This window comes from Hippocampus guttulatus, chromosome 7, assembly GCF_054856545.1.
Source record: "Hippocampus guttulatus isolate MCC_2025c chromosome 7, RoL_Hgut_1.0, whole genome shotgun sequence".
NCBI classification, from domain to species: Eukaryota; Metazoa; Chordata; class Actinopteri; order Syngnathiformes; family Syngnathidae; genus Hippocampus; species Hippocampus guttulatus.
The window spans coordinates 11,471,457-11,489,905 of NC_141267.1; the positions used below are offsets into that span (position 1 = coordinate 11,471,457).

The 18,449-nt window shown below is 40.4% G+C and overlaps 1 protein-coding gene across 2 annotated transcripts; it reads right to left on the reverse strand.

The window, feature by feature from the left end:
- Positions 1 to 4: 4 nt before the first annotated feature.
- adgrl4 (adhesion G protein-coupled receptor L4) lies at positions 5 to 18,194 on the reverse strand. Of its 2 annotated transcripts, XM_086116473.1 has the most exons (16): positions 18,080 to 18,194; positions 17,756 to 17,905; positions 13,239 to 13,388; positions 11,484 to 11,633; positions 11,160 to 11,230; positions 9,126 to 9,305; positions 8,803 to 8,986; positions 8,621 to 8,734; positions 7,286 to 7,485; positions 6,830 to 7,009; positions 6,435 to 6,638; positions 3,790 to 4,010; positions 3,313 to 3,379; positions 3,089 to 3,180; positions 2,831 to 2,999; positions 5 to 391 (listed from the first exon to the last, which is right to left on the reverse strand). In XM_086116473.1, exons 1-16 carry the CDS (start codon positions 18,192 to 18,194, stop codon positions 329 to 331), a joined length of 2,310 nt encoding a protein of 769 aa, XP_085972599.1. In that variant the 3' UTR covers positions 5 to 328. The 2 variants fall into 2 exon arrangements, with proteins under 2 accessions (XP_085972599.1, XP_085972600.1); XM_086116474.1 differs by lacking the exon at positions 11,484 to 11,633 and having other exon boundaries at positions 18,080 to 18,149.
- Between the last annotated feature and the right edge of the window lie 255 nt (positions 18,195 to 18,449).

The following is an 18,449-nucleotide window of genomic DNA, read 5'->3' on the forward strand; positions in this document are numbered from 1 at the left end:
TGTTTGCTAGATTCATTTTTATTATTAATTTAACATTTAGTCACAAGAGTGGGTCGAGTGCGAGACCATTTTGTTATTTAGAGTACGACAGGCATTAAATTAAAACAAAATAAAATGGTAAAGGTGGATTGCAGGGTTACTCTCAGAAGAAATGGTTTTATGAATGGACATTGTTTATTGCCTGCATTGAAACACAAACGAACAAAATATACACCACATGTATGGAATGAGAGATTTTTAAAGACTTCACATTCTCTTAACATCTGTTTTATAGTATAGCTTGGAACGTTGTTCAAGTTAATCTGGTGCTTGCATTAATTTAATGAATTCATCTCAGGCATTCAAAACAGCATGCCACATTTTTAAAAAGCCTGTAGTACTCCTCTTGAATCTGAAAACAACAACAACAATGACACAATCATCACTCCTTTTTCTGATACAAAAGAGGGAAAAATATACAAATCTTTTGGAAATTATACAGTCACGTGCAAAAATATCCAGCAGTACTTTACTAGAATGTATTTCCATCATAGTCCAGGAAAATTATTCACCTACTGTATGTGTGACTGTATTTTTTAGTAATTGTTTAATAACCTTCTACAATTCATTTATTAGCATTTCTCTCTAAACTAAATAGATGGTGGAATTGTTTTCACTCAGCAGTAATGCTGCTATTATTTCATATTATTTCTTATTTCAGTTTTACTGTAATGCAGCTGCGGTATAAACCTCAAATGAAGGATATAGTGGTGCCTTAAAATTTTGCATAATAATGTATCCTATCCTGTCCTCCCTATCCATCCATCCATTTTCTAATCCACTTCTCCTCACGAGTGTTGCGCGTATGCTGTAGCCAATTTAGACTGTTCCATGAACCTTTCATGCATGTTTTTGGAATTTGGGAGGAAACTGGAGTACCGGGAGAAAACCCATGCAGGCACAAGGAGAACATGCAAACTCTACACAGGAAAGCCGCAGCTGGAATCGAACCCTGCACCTCTGCACTGTGAGGGAGACGTGCTAACCAGTCGACACCCTGCCGTGCTCCCTAAAGTTGTTGTTACTCACTGTATTATTATTATTATTATTATTAGTAGTAGTACTAGTATCTTTTGGGGCTGGAAAAGTATTGTGCATTCTATTCCGAGTGTATTCTATTGGGAGATGACAACTTGGCAAAATATTTTCAGAAGATACTTTCATTTCAGAAAAATCTATATCTTCAAAATTAATGAATGCATCGCCAGTAATACTCCAAACTGATATTTGATTTCAATGCTCTCGGATAGCCATCAAACTCCTTTAAAATGGTACAAAGGCAAAAATATGTTCTAAAAATTCACAAATAAGCTTAAGGGTATAAATGATATTTTAAACAAGTTAAAAATAAATACACAAATGAATATCAATAAAGATGGTGAAAAGACTTTGGCGAGGTATGCCAAAATTTGTATATCCTAGTTTGTGGGCCATTTTGGCGGGGATTGGGATAAAAGAGCTTGGGTTGAATTTCTGCTTATGGGCCCGATTGTGGTAGACTAGCTCCCGTGCACTCGAGGTAAAAACAGGTGTAACTTCATTTTCGTGTGGGCGCAAGTCTCATCTAGCATGTTTGGGGTCGTGTTGCGTCTCTCTGGATCTTCTTGAAAAGGAGTTGCCTCAGCCCCGACTCATCCGACAATTTGATAACAGAAAGCAGTCTGTGTTCTGCATAAAAATGTGCACATTGTCATTTCTGTGCCAGGGCAATGGTCTAGTTGAGCATGTATGGGAATTTGATAGATAGTGTTCCTCCTGCGCCCCGCAGCGCATCTCCAAATTTGGTTACAAAAAGTGGAGAAGATTTTAGACTCGCTCGAAGCAGACCTATCTCGTGGTGCAGGTGATGTAACATGATTTTGGTGTATTTGATGGAGGCGCAGGCAGTCAAATTAGGTGCTCGGCCGACGTGCGTGGTTGATGTCATCGGGTTTTATTAATAAATATGACACCAGCATCGAAAAAAATACCTCAGAATCATTGTGGAAATCAATTCTTGAAATGATTACAATCATTATTGTCATGTTTCGGTTTGTGACCAACAGGTGGCACTGTGGGGCTTTTCCCTGCAGCTGCACACCTGTTGGTCGTTAGGCAATTATGGCTATAAAAGGACTCCCACCCGACCACTCATGGTCGGGTCATTGTTGCTGTTTGCTGCTGTCATGTTTGTTCTGGTCATGTTTGTGTTGTTGATAGTTTTTTGCTTCAGTCATGGTTTTGTTTGATACTTTGGGTTTGTTTTGAATTCAGGACTTTGTTTGTTTAGGATTTAGTTTTCTCCATGTTTTAATACAATCTGTCAAGTACACTCTGCTCCTCCCTCCTGCCTGCTTTTTGGGGTCCACCACCACCTCGCTACGTGACAATTATCATGTTACAAATATTTTAATAGCACCTATTACTGTGGCTGGGGGGGGGGGGGGGGGTAATCACACACCCAGACACACAATCGGGGATGCAATTGCCAATGTCACGTGCATGGCCAACTCCATCATCTGCAAGGGAGATCTTGCAGTTTAGCTGTCACTGTAATGCATGGACCCCAGTGAGTCTATTTTTGTTTCAGCAATGTCAGGCATGGCGTACTTGGGCATATGACGGTCGGACCATCCCGATTTTGATGCCATTGAAGAATGTCGCTAGGAATGGCCCGCAAAAGGCTTGAAAGAAAGTTTTTTTAAAAAAAAAGAAAACTCCACCGATGCACAGTTGTACTGCACTTCGCCCTAGACTCGCCCCATGTATTTAAATATGCTTTCACAGTCTGTATGTATTCTTGTGACATTACCTTTCTGGAGAGCACGCAGAGGAAGATGAAGATAAACATGCCCTGGAAGGCGTTGGTGATTGTGAACAGATACGCTGTGAGCGTGTTCTCATAGAGGATATGCAGCACTCCGAAGGTCCATGTGGCACCCAGCACGAAGAGCAGCGCTACGGCACCACGGGCACATGATCTGACCAGCCACAACCAACACAATTACACTGATAGACAAAAACACCTGAAATGGACAACACAAGTCTAATCAAGTATTAATAATCCCACCTGATGTTCTCATAGTGGCTTATTTCAGGCTTCTTCACCACCGTGTGTCGGTACACTTTGTAGATGATCACTCCAAAGGCCAACAGATTCACCTGAGTGGAGATCAAAACAATCACATCACAATTTCTGTCAATTTTTGTCCGTGAGCTTGTGGCTTGTTATTTCTTATGTTTATTTTTTATTTTAGCTCGTGAGCGTCCTTGGTACTTGCTCGAATAACTTACTAGAATGATCAAACAGGCGGGTCCAATGAAGCTCCATATGAAGTGGTTCTCTGTGCTCAGCCAACACCTAAAATATAAAAGCAAGATGTCCCACTTAGCGACGTTGATTAATTGTATTTTGCCTGCCTTTTATCATTGGGCCTCAGCTTCAATCTCTCCTGATGTGAATCAATAGAGTCTTGTTTGGGTAAGCACCCCCTATGCCCCGAATGCTCGAAGCGATGCTCTTTTTCAAAAATAAGATCTGTTCTGTATAACAAAAGAAACAATAAACAACAGACATGCATCTATTTTTAATACTGTCTAAATCAGGCTATCGACCGTAACCATCTTCCACTGCCTATGTCCAAACCAGTCATGTATTGAAATGCTTTAAAAATGAATGGATTTATTTTCTTAACTGAAGGCGTTTCATTTGAGTTTTACTGAAGTCTTTGTTTGCGTCATCAAATCAAATAATAAAATGTATATACTCACATTTTATCAGTGCCATAATACTTGGAACCGAGAGTGGCTGAGATGGCCACGACCACTGCCGGGCTTCCATAACCGAAAATGTAAAAGTTACGGTGCAGGAAGCCTTTGTTGTAGATGACGCCAACCACTATTAAGTACAGATGGATGCCCTCGATGCACATCCAAGCAAAGGCCGCCAGGAAGAAATAGTGCAGCAGCCCCGCAATAACTGAGCAAAAGAGCTGCCAGGAAACAAAGAAAGAGAAAGAAAGAGAGGGAATGTTTCATTCGAAAGGCCATTTAAATGACCTGAAACATAAAAGTGTTGTTGGTTGTTGATTTTCATGTTGGTCCCACACATTCCCTGCACCACGACTAAGTAACCATAAAACTTAAATTATATCGCTATATAACGAGACGATAAAAATGATACATACATTTTTTTTTTATGCAATGAAGTGACTTTCGTAAAAAATGTGTTTGCCCAGAGAGTAGTACAGGAGACTCAGTTTTGAATGCCGCATTCAACCATGTCTTGAAATACAATAAACAGCACACCCACATTTATCGGCATCTGCTGTGGTTGACCTATTGTTTTTTTTTTTCCACGCAGGATTACATTTTGGAAAAGCTTTTTATGTTTCTCAAGTTCCAAGTGGGGTTCTGGAATGCTGACATTTCCAGGCAGACAGAAATGCTGCTGCTGCCAATGACATAGTTGTTCTTTTTTTATTGGCATGCATGCAGTTTATACCAGTTATCCACACTCGGATCATGGGTGAGCTGGAGCCCATGTATGAGGTAAAGACTGATTTTTGTCATGCTTTGCATAAATTAGTCACTTGAAATCTTTGTTTCTCCGTGTGGGTGGGCGGAGACTTTGTGTTGTCATGTGACTGCCTGGCACTGTTTGATTGGAGAAATGAAGTGAAATATGTCACTACTAGTTATGCTGTCTTGGTGAAAGAGAGTCATGTGACACAAGTCTCTTTGACAAACCAAATTAGATTGTACAATTAACAATACATTTATTTAGATACAAATTAAAGTAGACAATGGAATGTAGCTCAATTTAACTAAATAAAAGAAGCATTTTTTTCTGAATACTCAAGTGAAATTAAAACATATGCTGCATAGAAACTACTCTGACGAGAACAATTTATCCCAAAAGTATGTGAGTCATTGTAACTCATTACTACACCCCTCAGCCCCTGGAGCATATTCGTCTTTCCTTAAAAAAAAGAAACAAATGTGTAGCATGCATTGAGCTACTTCTTTAATGCTGATTCTGAAGTGACATCAGACATGTTTGTGACATTTTTGGTATATTCTGAGCTCCTCATGTTCAGTTATTCAACTTCTGTGGTTTCACTCTCAACTGAGCCGATGGAAGTGTAGTCGTTCATTCCCCTGAAAGGACTGCGTGTGCTCTATTCCCATTCAGACTGTATGAATGTGAGAATGGTCGTCTGTCTCTTTATGTGCAACCTGTGCCTTTACACAAATTCAGCTGGGGTAGGCTCCTGCTCCACACGCCCCTGAACAGGATCAGTTGTATGGAAAATGGAATGGAAAGATTCTCAAAATGAGGTGTGCGCCGTGCTTCCCGTAGGGTACATGAGCACTCTCCATAATGTGCGCAAGATTGAGAAATGGTCAGGGATGGGCATTCCCTAGGAGGAAACAGCCCGGACGGACACCAATTTTTGGGACGAAGGATAAGAACTTTTTAAAAAAGGATGGAGGGACAATGACAGAAGGATACCCTGGTTTACGGATGGAGGACGGACTGGCAATATACTGTATATATATATATATACCAGGGGTCGGCAACCCAAAATGTTGAAAGAGCCATATAGGACAAAAATAAATAAATAAATAAAACAAATATGTCTGGAGCCGCAAAAATATAAAAGCCTTCTATAAAACTTACAATGAAGGAAACACATGTTGTATGTATGTAGGAGACTGGACTGTCTCAGAATTGTTTGTTATTAATTCCTTTGTTGTGTGTTCACAAACGCCCCCATATAATTTATTGTGTGATTTTTTTGTTTTGATGCATTATTTTCGCTTTTCTTAGTGTCAGTGAAATGATCATTAATTTCCGTTTTTCGGAGGCTGTCTTTGAACGCCTCTGGAGTCGAACGAGAAGATAGAAGGCACGGAGTCGGATGCAGACGTGTCTGTGTTTGTCGAGACTGATAAAAACAAATAAAGTGTATGTTTTACAAAACCAACACCACAGCTCTCCTATTTCGGAGCTGCAAGATGTATCTATATCTATTTGAGCTATATTAGCCTACTATCAAAATCCTTTTTCATTTTCAAACATTCTTTATAAAGCTCCAGGGAGCCACTAGATGTCGCTTAAAGAGCCGCATGCGGCTCTGGAGCCGCGTGTTGCCGACCCCTGATATATACAGTATATATGAACAATAACAGTATTCACTACTACTGTCAGTCACCATGTGTTCTCCAGCATAAAAACAACAGATGTGCTCCATTATTATCTTGTTTCAAAAACGACATTCTATTTGTTTCAATAGAACTTGTATTGAATATTTTTAGGGGGTTTGCCGTCTTTGTCATGATCCTGCAGGAGGCGTCACATAAAATGTTTGGGAAAGGCTGCCTTAGTGACTACCTGAGTTCTTGTTCATTACCTTGTGTGTGTTCATGTTGATCCCCACCAGGAAGATGAACTCGGCCATGAAGAGACTGCAGCACAGGTTCTTGTGAATGGTAGTCCTGGTGCTCTGGATCTCGCTGAAGAACCAGAAGGTGAAAATGCACATGGACAAACAGATGATGGAGATGATCATCCCCAGCTGGGTGATGCGGGTCAGGACGATTTGGTGGGCGACAAACTGACATATAAAGAGAAATAGACGGTGTGTCATCAAGGTGAAACTGGGAAGAATCATATGCTGCGGATAGTTTACTGCGGAGTATTAACCAGCGTTCCAGTGCTCCAATTACCAACCTCCCAAACTGATATTTGGACAGTGGACATGGCGTTTTGTAAATAAAAAAACAAAACAAAACAATGAACCCTTACATCGGCTCTCCCCGAGGACATGAGGATGGCAAAATGTGTGAGGTGGTTGCAGGTGCACGTGGTCGCATTGCTACTGACGTGCACAGTCTTGCAGCCGTGCATGGCCCAGTGACCCTGCAGGCTGTCAGTTGTGTACTCCCAGAAGGCACATTTGGTCACGTCGGTTTTGAGGTGGATGGGCTTTGCAGGGGAAAAGGAAACAACATATCTCGTTAGACGTTAATTGCCGCAGCAGCAAATGCAAGTCTCGGAGTAGTTATGATGCTTATTGTTATTTTGGATCTAGTATTTCTAACTGAATAAAACTCCGCAATGTTTTAGCAAGGTACAACACAAAGATGCTGACTGCAGCAGAATTACCACATATGAAGGGGAACTCCCCACCAAAAAGTTCTGCACCGCAGATTTGCAGCAGCAGCAAATTGAGCGAAAGACAGCTCGCCCGTTCATCTTTACCTCAACATGCCTGAGAGTGAAGATGACATGGTCAAGCTGGTAGACGTCAGCAGGTTTGATGGCCGCTGCCACCACTTGGGAATTGACAGTGATTTCCCCTGTTTCTGCATAGCGCGAGTAGTCTGTGACACCCGGGTCGATGCTCGGCTTCAGGATGTCTCCTATGCTGTCATATCGCACAAACACCACTGACACGCTCTCTGATGGACAAAAAGAGTTGAGCAAACCAATGACGACGGTCAAACATCATTCTTCGGCTGTCATTGTTGAGTGACAAGGAGCGTTACATTTCACAATACGTTGATTTGCAATATCTCAACATCCAATATCCCAAACATATTTCTTTATTTCATGATTGATGTCCATCTATTCACCCCCCCATACCCATTTTTATATTAACATACATACTGAGATGCACATTTGATTTTTATTGTTTCCCCAAGGTTGTGGTTGGTACCCTGTTTTGGATTCATAGTTCCCCATGATCATCACAGGTAACAACTCTATTTTAATGACAATTAAAAATTTGTGAATATTGTGGTTGCAACACACTTCTTGATATCCCACATCGGGCCAAAATTCCTTCCCTTTTAAGTCACTATATAGTCAAGGGGAAGTATTTAGATTAATTTAAAAAAGTCAAATAAGAATGATAAAAATATAATTAAGTACAGAAAACAGAGCTTGAAAATAGTGAACGATTTACAGTAAGTCATTCTCTGTGCATTGTCCACTAACACAAATATGCCGAGCCCAAAACAAAATGGATGTGACTTCATCTTTCCTTTACCAACAGATGTTGGAGCTACAAAAACATTTCTAATACATCCCACTGAGTCATTGTGAGGATTTTCATGCTATGACGTTAGCCAACAGCTCACACTCAAGCTAACACGCTTCCAAGGTGTCACCTCCTTGCTTGGGAATTTCAATATTGACACCGAGCCTGGCAAGATCCAAAGTAAAAAAAATGAACAGTGTAATTACAAAATGCCTGGTCGGGTAAATCGTGATCATCTACAGATTCATTACTTTTCTCATTTTCCTCCCCTTCTTTAGGTTTAGCTATTCTGAAATGTTGCTTCCAACTTTGAGGGACTAGTGATGGAAAGACCCTTTTTCTACAAAGACATCCTTGGATGAATGTAACATGGAAGCTCTGACAGCCTTGACCTAAACTCCATTAAACACAAAAAGGATGAACGAGAGCAGAGATGATGATTCAAGTACCTTCGACCGCTGCACTAACAATTCAGCATCCAATGCAGTTGCAGAAGTGTTAGAATAGAATTTGCGAAACTAGCATTCCTGCCATTGACCTGAGATTAGACTCACCATTAGTGCCCTCCTTTGGTCTCATCTTTGGAGTGAGTGTCATGATGTTCCCGCCCATGGTGGATGACAATGCGTCTTTTTTGTGATTAGCATCAAAAGTGAACAGTTTCATTTCTAGGGAAGAGAATTGACAGATGATAATAATGATCAACACCATTAAAAAGTGTCAATGACAGCTTTACCCATTTGTGTGTCTTTAATTTGAAGTGCATTGGGAGTTTGGAGGCTGTGAGCCAAAGCAAGAGCACTTTCTTCAACAGTGTGCAGCAACTTGGTGACTGTTCGTTCCCGGCGCTCCTCTTCAATCCTGCCCCACGCCACCAGCTCATCCTTCTCTACCAAGTTGTTGACCGCTTTCGCTAATTTCTGTTGACAAAGGATTAATTTTTTTTCCACGTGTTATTACGCCAATAAAACACGCACTTGGCATAAAATTCCTGCAGGATAAGAGGCACCGTGGTCAAAACAGTGAGTGAGAAGAATGAAACGAGCGAGTGAAGATTACTGTGAGAGTTGCGTGGACAACAGCTGGTTTGACAGGCTGATCCTTTCCTCCTGTGGCCAGCAATGACGTGGACAGACTCAAGGCCTCGACATACGCAATCACTTCCACAGAGGTCAGATCCCCGGACGACTGCTGAGCAATTTCATTCAGTAGGCTGAGGGGCTCAGTCAGGTTACTCATCTAAAAGGGCAGTTAAAAAAACAACTTATATTACATTTAGTCAGACAAATCATTTTCAGTGCAGAAAAAAAGAAACAGAAGTAAGGTGTGGGTTGTTTTTAATTACGGTAAATTGGTTTCCATTGCTTCACCTTCAGACACACCTTTAAAATCTGATGAGCTCCAACATTAATCATGTGTCATAAACAATAAAGCTGAGTTTTGTGTGACACTGTCAGAATAATCACCATTTTTTATTGGTGTTGTTCTGAATTGCTGTAAAATCAACCCAAACTGAAAGATGATTCTTATATTTACCCATCTTACGTGGCTAAATAAGGAAATCAAATATAAAACTGAAAACACTTATAACACAATCCAAGAATTGTACAATATAAACCAAAAGTTTGATTGAAAATAATGTGTCAAAGTTCAAACAACTGGAGTTTCACAAGTCATTTTATAAGATGTCAGATCACTCGCTGCTGAGAATGTGAGTGTTTGTAAAGTGCCAACCATTCTGGACCTGTATGTCTCCAGGACCGGGGTTGTGCAGGTTGGATTACATCTGACCCCACTCACCCCGGACACAGCCTGTTTGACCCTCTGCCCTCAAGCAGGAGTCTACGGTCCATTCGGACAACAACCTACCACCATGTAAACAACTTCTTCCCCTTGGCAATCAGACTCATGAACACGCACGCATGCACACACACAAAAACGTATCACTTATACTCCACATTTATACACTTGATGTCTACTGCACACTGTTTGGGCTTTTGCACTTTTTTTTTCTTTCTCAGTCTCATACTTTATCTTTATTATTAACCGTTAGGTGTCATGTTGCACCATCGGACCAAAAATATTTCGTAGCTGTGGATGTACCTTTCACTGACAATAAAATTGATTCTTATTCTGATTCTGAGTTGAACACATCATTTCAGATTGCATAAAACATGAATGCTGTGTGTCACTTTTGCCTCATCCTTTGTAGTTTTGTGACACTTTTCCTGAAAGGATGATGATGAAGAAGAATATCCACCAGAAGTGAAGTAAGGACATTCACCCTAACCACAACCCCCCCCCCCAAAAAAAAAACACCCTCCAATTACAGAGTACTTCAGTGCCATGATAATAAAAGATGAACAGCAGTCCCAGTAGTAGGTGGATGACTGAGCAGAAGTGTTGTTTGCTAAGTCTATAATTTATGTTTTTGTTCCATTGTTGTAAACTTGATAAGAATCACAGCCTGTATCAATAACTGGGTCCCTAATTTTTTGGACAGGTGCTTGTGCGCTTGGCGTAAAAAAAAAAAAAAAAATTAAAAAATGCATAACTTAATTTTAGTGCAGGAGCAAGTCTCGTCTCCCATGTTTGTGAGCGCGAAGCTCCTCATCTGAGCGTTCCAGCACATGCCCCTGACGCAATTTGGCCACAGAAAGTAGTCTGTGCTTGGCGTAAAACCGGGAAATCTTAATTTGCATGCCGCGGCAAGTCTCGTTTTTGCTTTTGAATTTGCGCACTGGGCATCGCTAGGCCTTCCAGCAGACTGAGGTCATATTCTATTACAATACACCCCCCCCCCCCCCCCCGAGCGCACCTGAATTTGATCTAATGAGATTGTGCAGGTGTAACTAATCAAGTACATAGTCTGAGTCATTTTCAACCACAGTCCAATACATTGAATCTATTAGTTCTTGGTTATAGGCCTTGCCAATGAGGTCTCCAAACTTTCAGTCTGGTGAGTCTGTAATTTTTGCAGTGTGACCTGCTTTTGGTCACTTACATCAAAAATATTGTTTCATGATTATCGGTCCTTTCTTATTACTTTCAATCTAATCAAACGTGTTGAATGCCATAGGATGGGGTACTTACATATTCAAGTGTTTTATTGACAGTCTGTGTGATGCACCCGATGTTTTCATGGCAGTGTTTTTGGGGATGATCTGAAAAATAACAATGACCAAAAATCAGCTGAACTGAACTCCACTAAAAGCTCTGTGGCTAACAATTTTACCAGTTTGATTTTTTTTTTTGCAACATCCACACTTGCAAAGGGTTTATAACGTGGGTTGCAGGCAACATTTGCAAGTGTGAAAGCGACTGTGTATAAACCTAAGAATGAGAGAATGTGGAGAGAATGAGAGAAGGAAGAATACACATGCAGTGCGCATGTGTATTCTTCCTTCTCATACTGACCTTTACATCTTGCACCTTGCTCTGGATAAAAATGCTTAGTGCCAGAAGTTGGGATGTAATCACGCTGACAAGTACAATAGAAAGATCCATTGATATTGTGGCAGTGTGAGTTCGGTCCGCATGCCTGTGCTGCCTCACATTCATCAATGTCTGAATAATGCACACAAAAAGCTTACCTTCAGTTTAAAGCAAACACAATGCGATAAAAGGAAATTCTGCACATGAGACGAAATGACACATCATAAAATCTAAGCGACGTTACTGATAACTTGATTTCATTGGAAATATCCTTTGTAATAATGATGCTTAATCATTCTTGTAGTTGGACTACATGTTCCCATTATGCGTGAGGGCTGAGAACGACCTAGTCGTACATTTTCAATGAAGGTGGTGGTGTTTGTGCTGCATATTGAGCCAAAGTTCTCGTGTGACTTCTCAGAGCAGCAGATGGAGAGGAAGCAAAAGGCCCGGCCGGGGAAGAAGCACCTCCAATGTGTTTATTCTCCATAGTTCAGTGAAAGACAAAACAGTTCACACATTCACACGCTGTTCCAGCAGCTAACGCCTAACAGCTGTTCAACTGCAGTCACACGCATTGCCAAGGCAAATCAGTAATTTGCGAAGACATTACCATAATGATAAAGGAAATCACACATAACAACATCAGTTCTTAAAGCTTTAATGAATGCTGTTGATAATTTTCTGAATTACCATTTTGGGTGGTAATCACCATAATCTTTCAATCACAAATCAGAAAAGTAGTCAAACTACCGTATTTTCCGCACTATTCAATTTTCTCAAAAACTGACAGTGCACCTTATAATCCGATGTGCCTTATATATGGTGTTACAGTCTATTTATATTCCCCATTAAGTTGTTTCCCGTTAGTGTTCCTATGCAATCTCGTGGTGATTATTAGCAGGAACCGATTGTAACGTAAAAGGGTTCTGCCCAACACTAGTTGACATATGCATAAGCGCGTTTTACAGCTGTTACGGACGTGAAGGCTCTATATAAATAAAGCTGTATTGTATTGTAATCTCTTCAGCGTTGCACCATCTAGTGGATGCATAACACAACCGCAACCACTATTGTAGCTGCCATTGTATGCGCCTTACAATGGAGTGCACCCTATATATGAAATCAGTTTTAAAATAGGCCCATTCATTGATGGTGTGCCTTATACTCCGAATCACCTTATAGTGAGGAAAATACGGTATGTTAATGAGAACTAAAACCTACTCGACTTTTAGAACACAATATAATTTTCTTACACTAACGAGCGTTCTTTCTTTCAACCACTTGGGTACGGCATAAATTACAATGCACCTAAATGGTTTCCCCTTATGTATTAAACTAGACTGCAGGTCTGTCATTTCACATCATACCCATCATTTGAACAGTGTAATGTTTCGAATAAATACAGAATTGCCACACTCAGTGAGGTTCCTGGTCATGGGTACCTCAAAAGGGTGCTTGGTTGGGGGAGGTGGAACACCTTCAGAGGTGACATAAATGTCCCCAACGTCTTGTTAAATTCAAGTTTATAGGATTATAGGGAAACATTAAACTAAGTCTGGGTAAAGTGAAGCGTCGACAGAACCGGAGAACACTACAGATGAGGGGCAAAGTTTCAATTCAGTCAAGCTGTGACTGAACTTCAAGAGTTTGAGTATTCTGTAATTCTGTGAAGTTCTGATCACCACGCAGACCGAAATGCATATAATTAGAATTAGTTTTAGAATTGATCATTACCTCTGCATTCGGTGCCATCATTCGTCTGGAACTTGGCCTGCCCAGTTGAAATGTAACCAGGCAAACAAGTACAGTAGTAACTACCCATTGTGTTGGTGCAGTTGCCTTTGTTGCCGCAGATGTTTGTCACATTCTGGCATTCATTGTCATCTGTGACAAGAAGAGAAGAACACTGTAGTTACCTGGGAAACCAGCTTGGCATAATTTGACAGTTAATCACTTGGCCTGACCACTGTCTGATGACAAAAGATGGAGAAAGAAAATCAAGTACCAAGTTGATGTTTCAGGAAAAGCTATATGTTTCATACATAGCTTATCTTTAATAGAATGATTTTGAATGTGTCATATAGACAAATTCACAATGTTTGGAACCAACAGTCTTAAGGATACCACCACTGACCCAAAGAAACCCACTTGGCAAAGAGAGTGGAGAGAGTCTCAAAAAAACATTCTTGGTATTCTGAAAACGATTACAAAAACTGATGCTTGGGGTTGCACCACCATACGCGGTTGGAATTATTTCATCATTGTTGCTAGTTTAGTTTGAACGAATGGCTAGCTGAGCACAGTACAGCACACTATCCAGTTTATGGTCAAAACAGCCCATGTAGGCCTTTAAAACTCAAGATCAATTGATGATTGCTTTCTTGGTTCGATAATTACAGTTTCTGTTGGGTCTCTGAGTTTACCTCCAAAGCAGGTCTTCTATGCGATACAGCAGTTTGAGAAAAGGTGTCTACGTGAAACCACACAATGAAAATCATTCATTTGAGCCGTTTACCCTGTTCTGCCCATTGACCTACTTTGGCCAAAATACATGGACTGGTTTGGTGATGAGTGGTCCTATCGAAGTACATTTTGGCTTATTTTGCCACCCGAATCAACACCTGACATCATGGTGAAGTGTCCAAACAATATACGGTGTGCTATTATTGTGTGACCGTTGAGAGGCAAGCATTCTCAGAACTGAACAATTGTGTGTCAAAACTGTGTGAAATCAATGACTGAAAGGCAAAGCCGTGGAAATCGGAGCATGGCACGGTTCATAACATGAAGCGTCCAGTCAGATTGATCCAGTGACAGGACGACACTGAAAGCAATGGTGCGTTGAATTTACTCAATTGTATTTTGTCAAGTGGATGCACGGAATAAAATCATCTTGATCCTGATATTTTATTTTTTTTAACTACTTGGATCCAGATATATATTTTTAAGTGTATTTACTTAAAAAAAAAAAAAAAAAAAGAACAACAACAACAACTGTATCTGGATCCAGCTGATTTTGTTTTCGGGGACCAAATAAAATTGAGTACATTTTACAAAAAAAAAAGAAAAAAAAGAAGAAAAAACATTTTGGTGTACACTGCTTCCAACCGCAGGGCTTTTATTGCATGGTGACTTGGGATTGATATGATATAGTATGTTGTATTCTGAGGTGTTACATTTCCTCCTTTTGGCATTTGGCTCTGGTATGTGTGATGGATTATTTCTAGTCCATGAATTGCATTAGTTTACTGTGCAAACTTTTTTTTTGGGCTTGAAGGGAAGAATGCACACCATTTTAACCTGAATGTCTCTTTCACAAGCATTCATCCATCCATTATCCGAACTGCGCATCCTCACGAGGGTCTCGGGTGGGCTGGAACCTATCCCAGCTGTCTTCGGGCACAATCACACCTCGAGACAATATAGAGCAGGGTTGCCCATTACGTCGATCGCGATCCACCGGTAGATCGCGGACTGGTCCCAAGTCGATCGCGAGGAGTGTAGAGGAGAAAACAAACAAACAACCATTTGTGTGCCTTTGTGCATGTTAGTAATATATATTTTTTGTGTTAATGTACACTGCACCCTAATCATCCCATCAGTCTCATTTTCACAAAAAGTATTTCGAAAATAAAATAAAATAAAGCCGGTAAATCTTTAACCTGTGGTAGCGCCTGACCTGCGTCACCGGAAGTTGTTTGCGCTCAGCAGTCTGCAATTGCAGCTTGTGATCAGAGCTGTTGCACTACATGTTTTATCGTGATCATTATTCTCATTCAAAATTTGTTTCGTCTACAATTCACCAAGGGCACGGGCAAAGAATAGGAATCTAGTGGGCTGAGGGAAGCACTTTAAAACGGTACGTGTGAGCTACGATAGTTAACAGGCTGCAAAAGTGTGTTGCATGCCTCTGTGTCAGGCTGTTGCTCATCATGGCGTGCGTGTTTATGTGCGTGCGCGGTAAGGGGTCGAAAAGTCGATCTTCGGTCCAAAATGTTTGGGCACCCCTGATATAGAGTGCCCAATTGACGTACCATGCATGTTTTTGGAATGTGGGAGGAAACTGGACTACAGAGAGAAAACCTACGTAGGCACGAAGAGGACACGCAAACAGCACACAGGAGCCCATATTCAAAACCTGGAACTCTGTACTGTGAGGTGGACGTGCTAACCAGTCACTCACCGTGCCTCCTACTTCACAAGAACAGAAAATACAATTCATCAAATTGATGGATACTATGTAAACATAGTTTTTGCTCAGTCATAAACAAAACAGTTTTTCTTTTAACTAGGAGGCATGTTCATTCAAATAATTAGAATGGACGATTTTTGTGGTTGCTTAATTCTACTTTAAATACTATATTTAATTAAACACGTGATCTCTGACGAGAACAATTTCAGATGATGCTGAGGTGACTCTCTGCCCATGGAGTTTACTGGAACTGACTTGGTATGAATTTCCACTGCTGTTTTCACGTGTCTATTGAGGACAAATACTGTACCTTTCCTCTCATCTGTACTTTATGCACAAGGGTTGTCCAAGAGGGGATATCCTGCCTTCTCATGCGAGGTGACTAGGACTCAAACGGGAAATACCTCGCACCATGCACAGGATGTGCTTGCAGTCGCTCCGACACAAGCATTGCACCTGCATGCTCACTTTCATGTTTTATCTGAGGCATCATCAAAAAAAAGAAAGAAAAGTTTTTCTCTGTTTGCATAACAAAAAGAAAAGCGCACAGGATTAAGTTGTAACAGTCGATTTAGAGACTGAATTTTATTAATCCTGTTTGTCTCAAAATCATCTGCCAGTGCTTATGTGGTGGAAAGCTGAATTTTCAGCACTGTGCAAAACTGTTGGGCTCCCATTAGATTTATTATCTTTACTATGCCAAAATGTTAAGATATAACTATCATGCCAATCATTAAAGTCCAAACCTACACCAATGCTGAATTGTTGATAAAACTGAGGTGGAAGGAGTGGGGGGGAAATCACTTCACTTTTTAAACTGTCCTTACTGTGAAATCTACTAACGGTATTTCCTCTTATTTACTAGTTTACAAGGTCAAAATGAATGTGGCACAAAGGCTTCATTAAACAAAGCTTGCACTACAGAGAAAACATATTTAAACCTTTTTTTAATGGCATCGCAGCTCCCACATCGACTAAAGATATTCAAACAAATTGAAACGCACTTTAAACCCATTGAAAAAAATATATGATTTCAACAAACCTCATAGTAGAACTTCCAATGTGGAGTTTCAAGCAGTAAATACCTTTGAAGGTACATGTACATGCAAATCAGAATCATAATCGGTCAAGTACGTAGAACACACAAGGAATTAGTCTCCGGTTACATAGACTACTCTACTATTTCAATAACAAGCAACTAAGACAAACAAAGATGTGACATATAAGTTTCAAAAGACTTTCTGGAATGTAACGGTACCTTAGTGCAGTACTGCCACCCACTGACAGCTGTGCGACAATGTGCAGAGTCATCGAGCAGAGCTCAAATGTAATTGGTGGGGCAATACAATAATATGATGGTTGTGCAGTTGGTGCAGATAATCGTCCCACCATTTTTTAAGTGACCAGCAGCAGGAATTGTAGTACTGTACCACAATTATACAGAAAGTTGAGCACTTTATATATTACGTATTCACCACTCAAAATTGTTTACTGTGCACCAGCAGTTCCACGCTTCCATGGCGCTACTCTTTGTCTGTATTCACAGTTCTTTGATTATTATTTGTGATTTATCTGAAAAGTAGTTTGCGGGGTAGAACTGTACAGTGGACCTTATTAAGTTGAACGTGACACGAGAAGTGACAGTATTTGAAGAAAGTATATTGTCATTGAAATCCTAAAAAAAATGTTGGACCGAGTCCCGGAAACCTGGACAATAGAGATTGTACTTTATTTAACTTCAGTATTAATATTTAGAATGACCACTTCTTCATGGAATAAAATAGCAGAAAGTTGTCACAGAAATAATAAAACTTGTTTAGAATATAAATCTTAATTATTTCTCACTCTATTTGACACATTCTATTAAAGGTTCTATTAAGACATGTATGGACACTTCAATCGGCAACTCGTTATGATGTGTTTTAAAAATCAGAGAGCCTACTAGTAATTTGGTATGAGATGCACAAAATATTGAAATGTCTACAAAACATACACACAAGACTATTCACATTGGAAGTACTCAGTGACCATATGAATAGTTTTGTGGATTGATATTTACCATTGCAAAATGTCGTCCCATCTCCGGTATATCCATGGCGACAAAAGCAAGCCTCGTTCGAGCCATTCAAAGCTCTGCATGTTGCGAGTTTGTGGCAAGAATCACAAATGTCAGACAATCGGCAGGGGTCCATCATACTGGAGAGCCATGCTGTAAAGACACAAACACAAAACGGAACCTTTGGAAATATGCCACAACAGTTTAGTCCCTGTATTGCCGTCACATACATTGGTTGATTACAGCAGTCAGGTACGAACAGGAATATCATGGTCATGGCAACATTGCGCCCCATACAACCATGTAAAGATTGCTTGATTCACATACCTGTCAAAAGGATTAGTTTCATTGGTGACCAGAGCGAAGACTCCATAATTGCGCTGGTTCTGAATCTGCCTTTTAGCAGACTGTGAGCAGTGGGCTGGCTTCTGACGTCATCCATTTCCTTAAGTCACTTTTCCTGTTTCTCTAAACCTGGCCCTTCCTGTCTTGATCCTTAATCTGCTTCTACTGAAAAAAAAATATATATATATATGACTACAAGCACCGTCCCTCGGCTACCTTATCCTCTTCAAAAAGCGGCGTCTTCATTTGATCACACTTAGCATCCACTGTATTATGTTTAGAAGCATTGGTGTTTGTACTTCAAGTCTTCCTGTGGTTCATGTTGCCCTTTGGAAAGCCTGTGTTGCCATTG

Excerpts from the sequence above, each read along its gene's own strand:
- adgrl4 (XM_086116473.1), bottom strand. The coding sequence starts at position 18,194 with ATGGATGACGTCAGAAGCCAGCCCACTGCTCACAGTCTGCTAAAAGGC. Across the intron at positions 8,987-9,125 it reads TTGTCCACGCAACTCTCACA|AAATTAGCGAAAGCGGTCAA; the intron begins GTAATCTTCACT and ends CTTTGTCAACAG. Across the intron at positions 3,181-3,312 it reads CCGCCTGTTTGATCATTCTA|GTGAATCTGTTGGCCTTTGG; the intron begins GTAAGTTATTCG and ends ATCTCCACTCAG.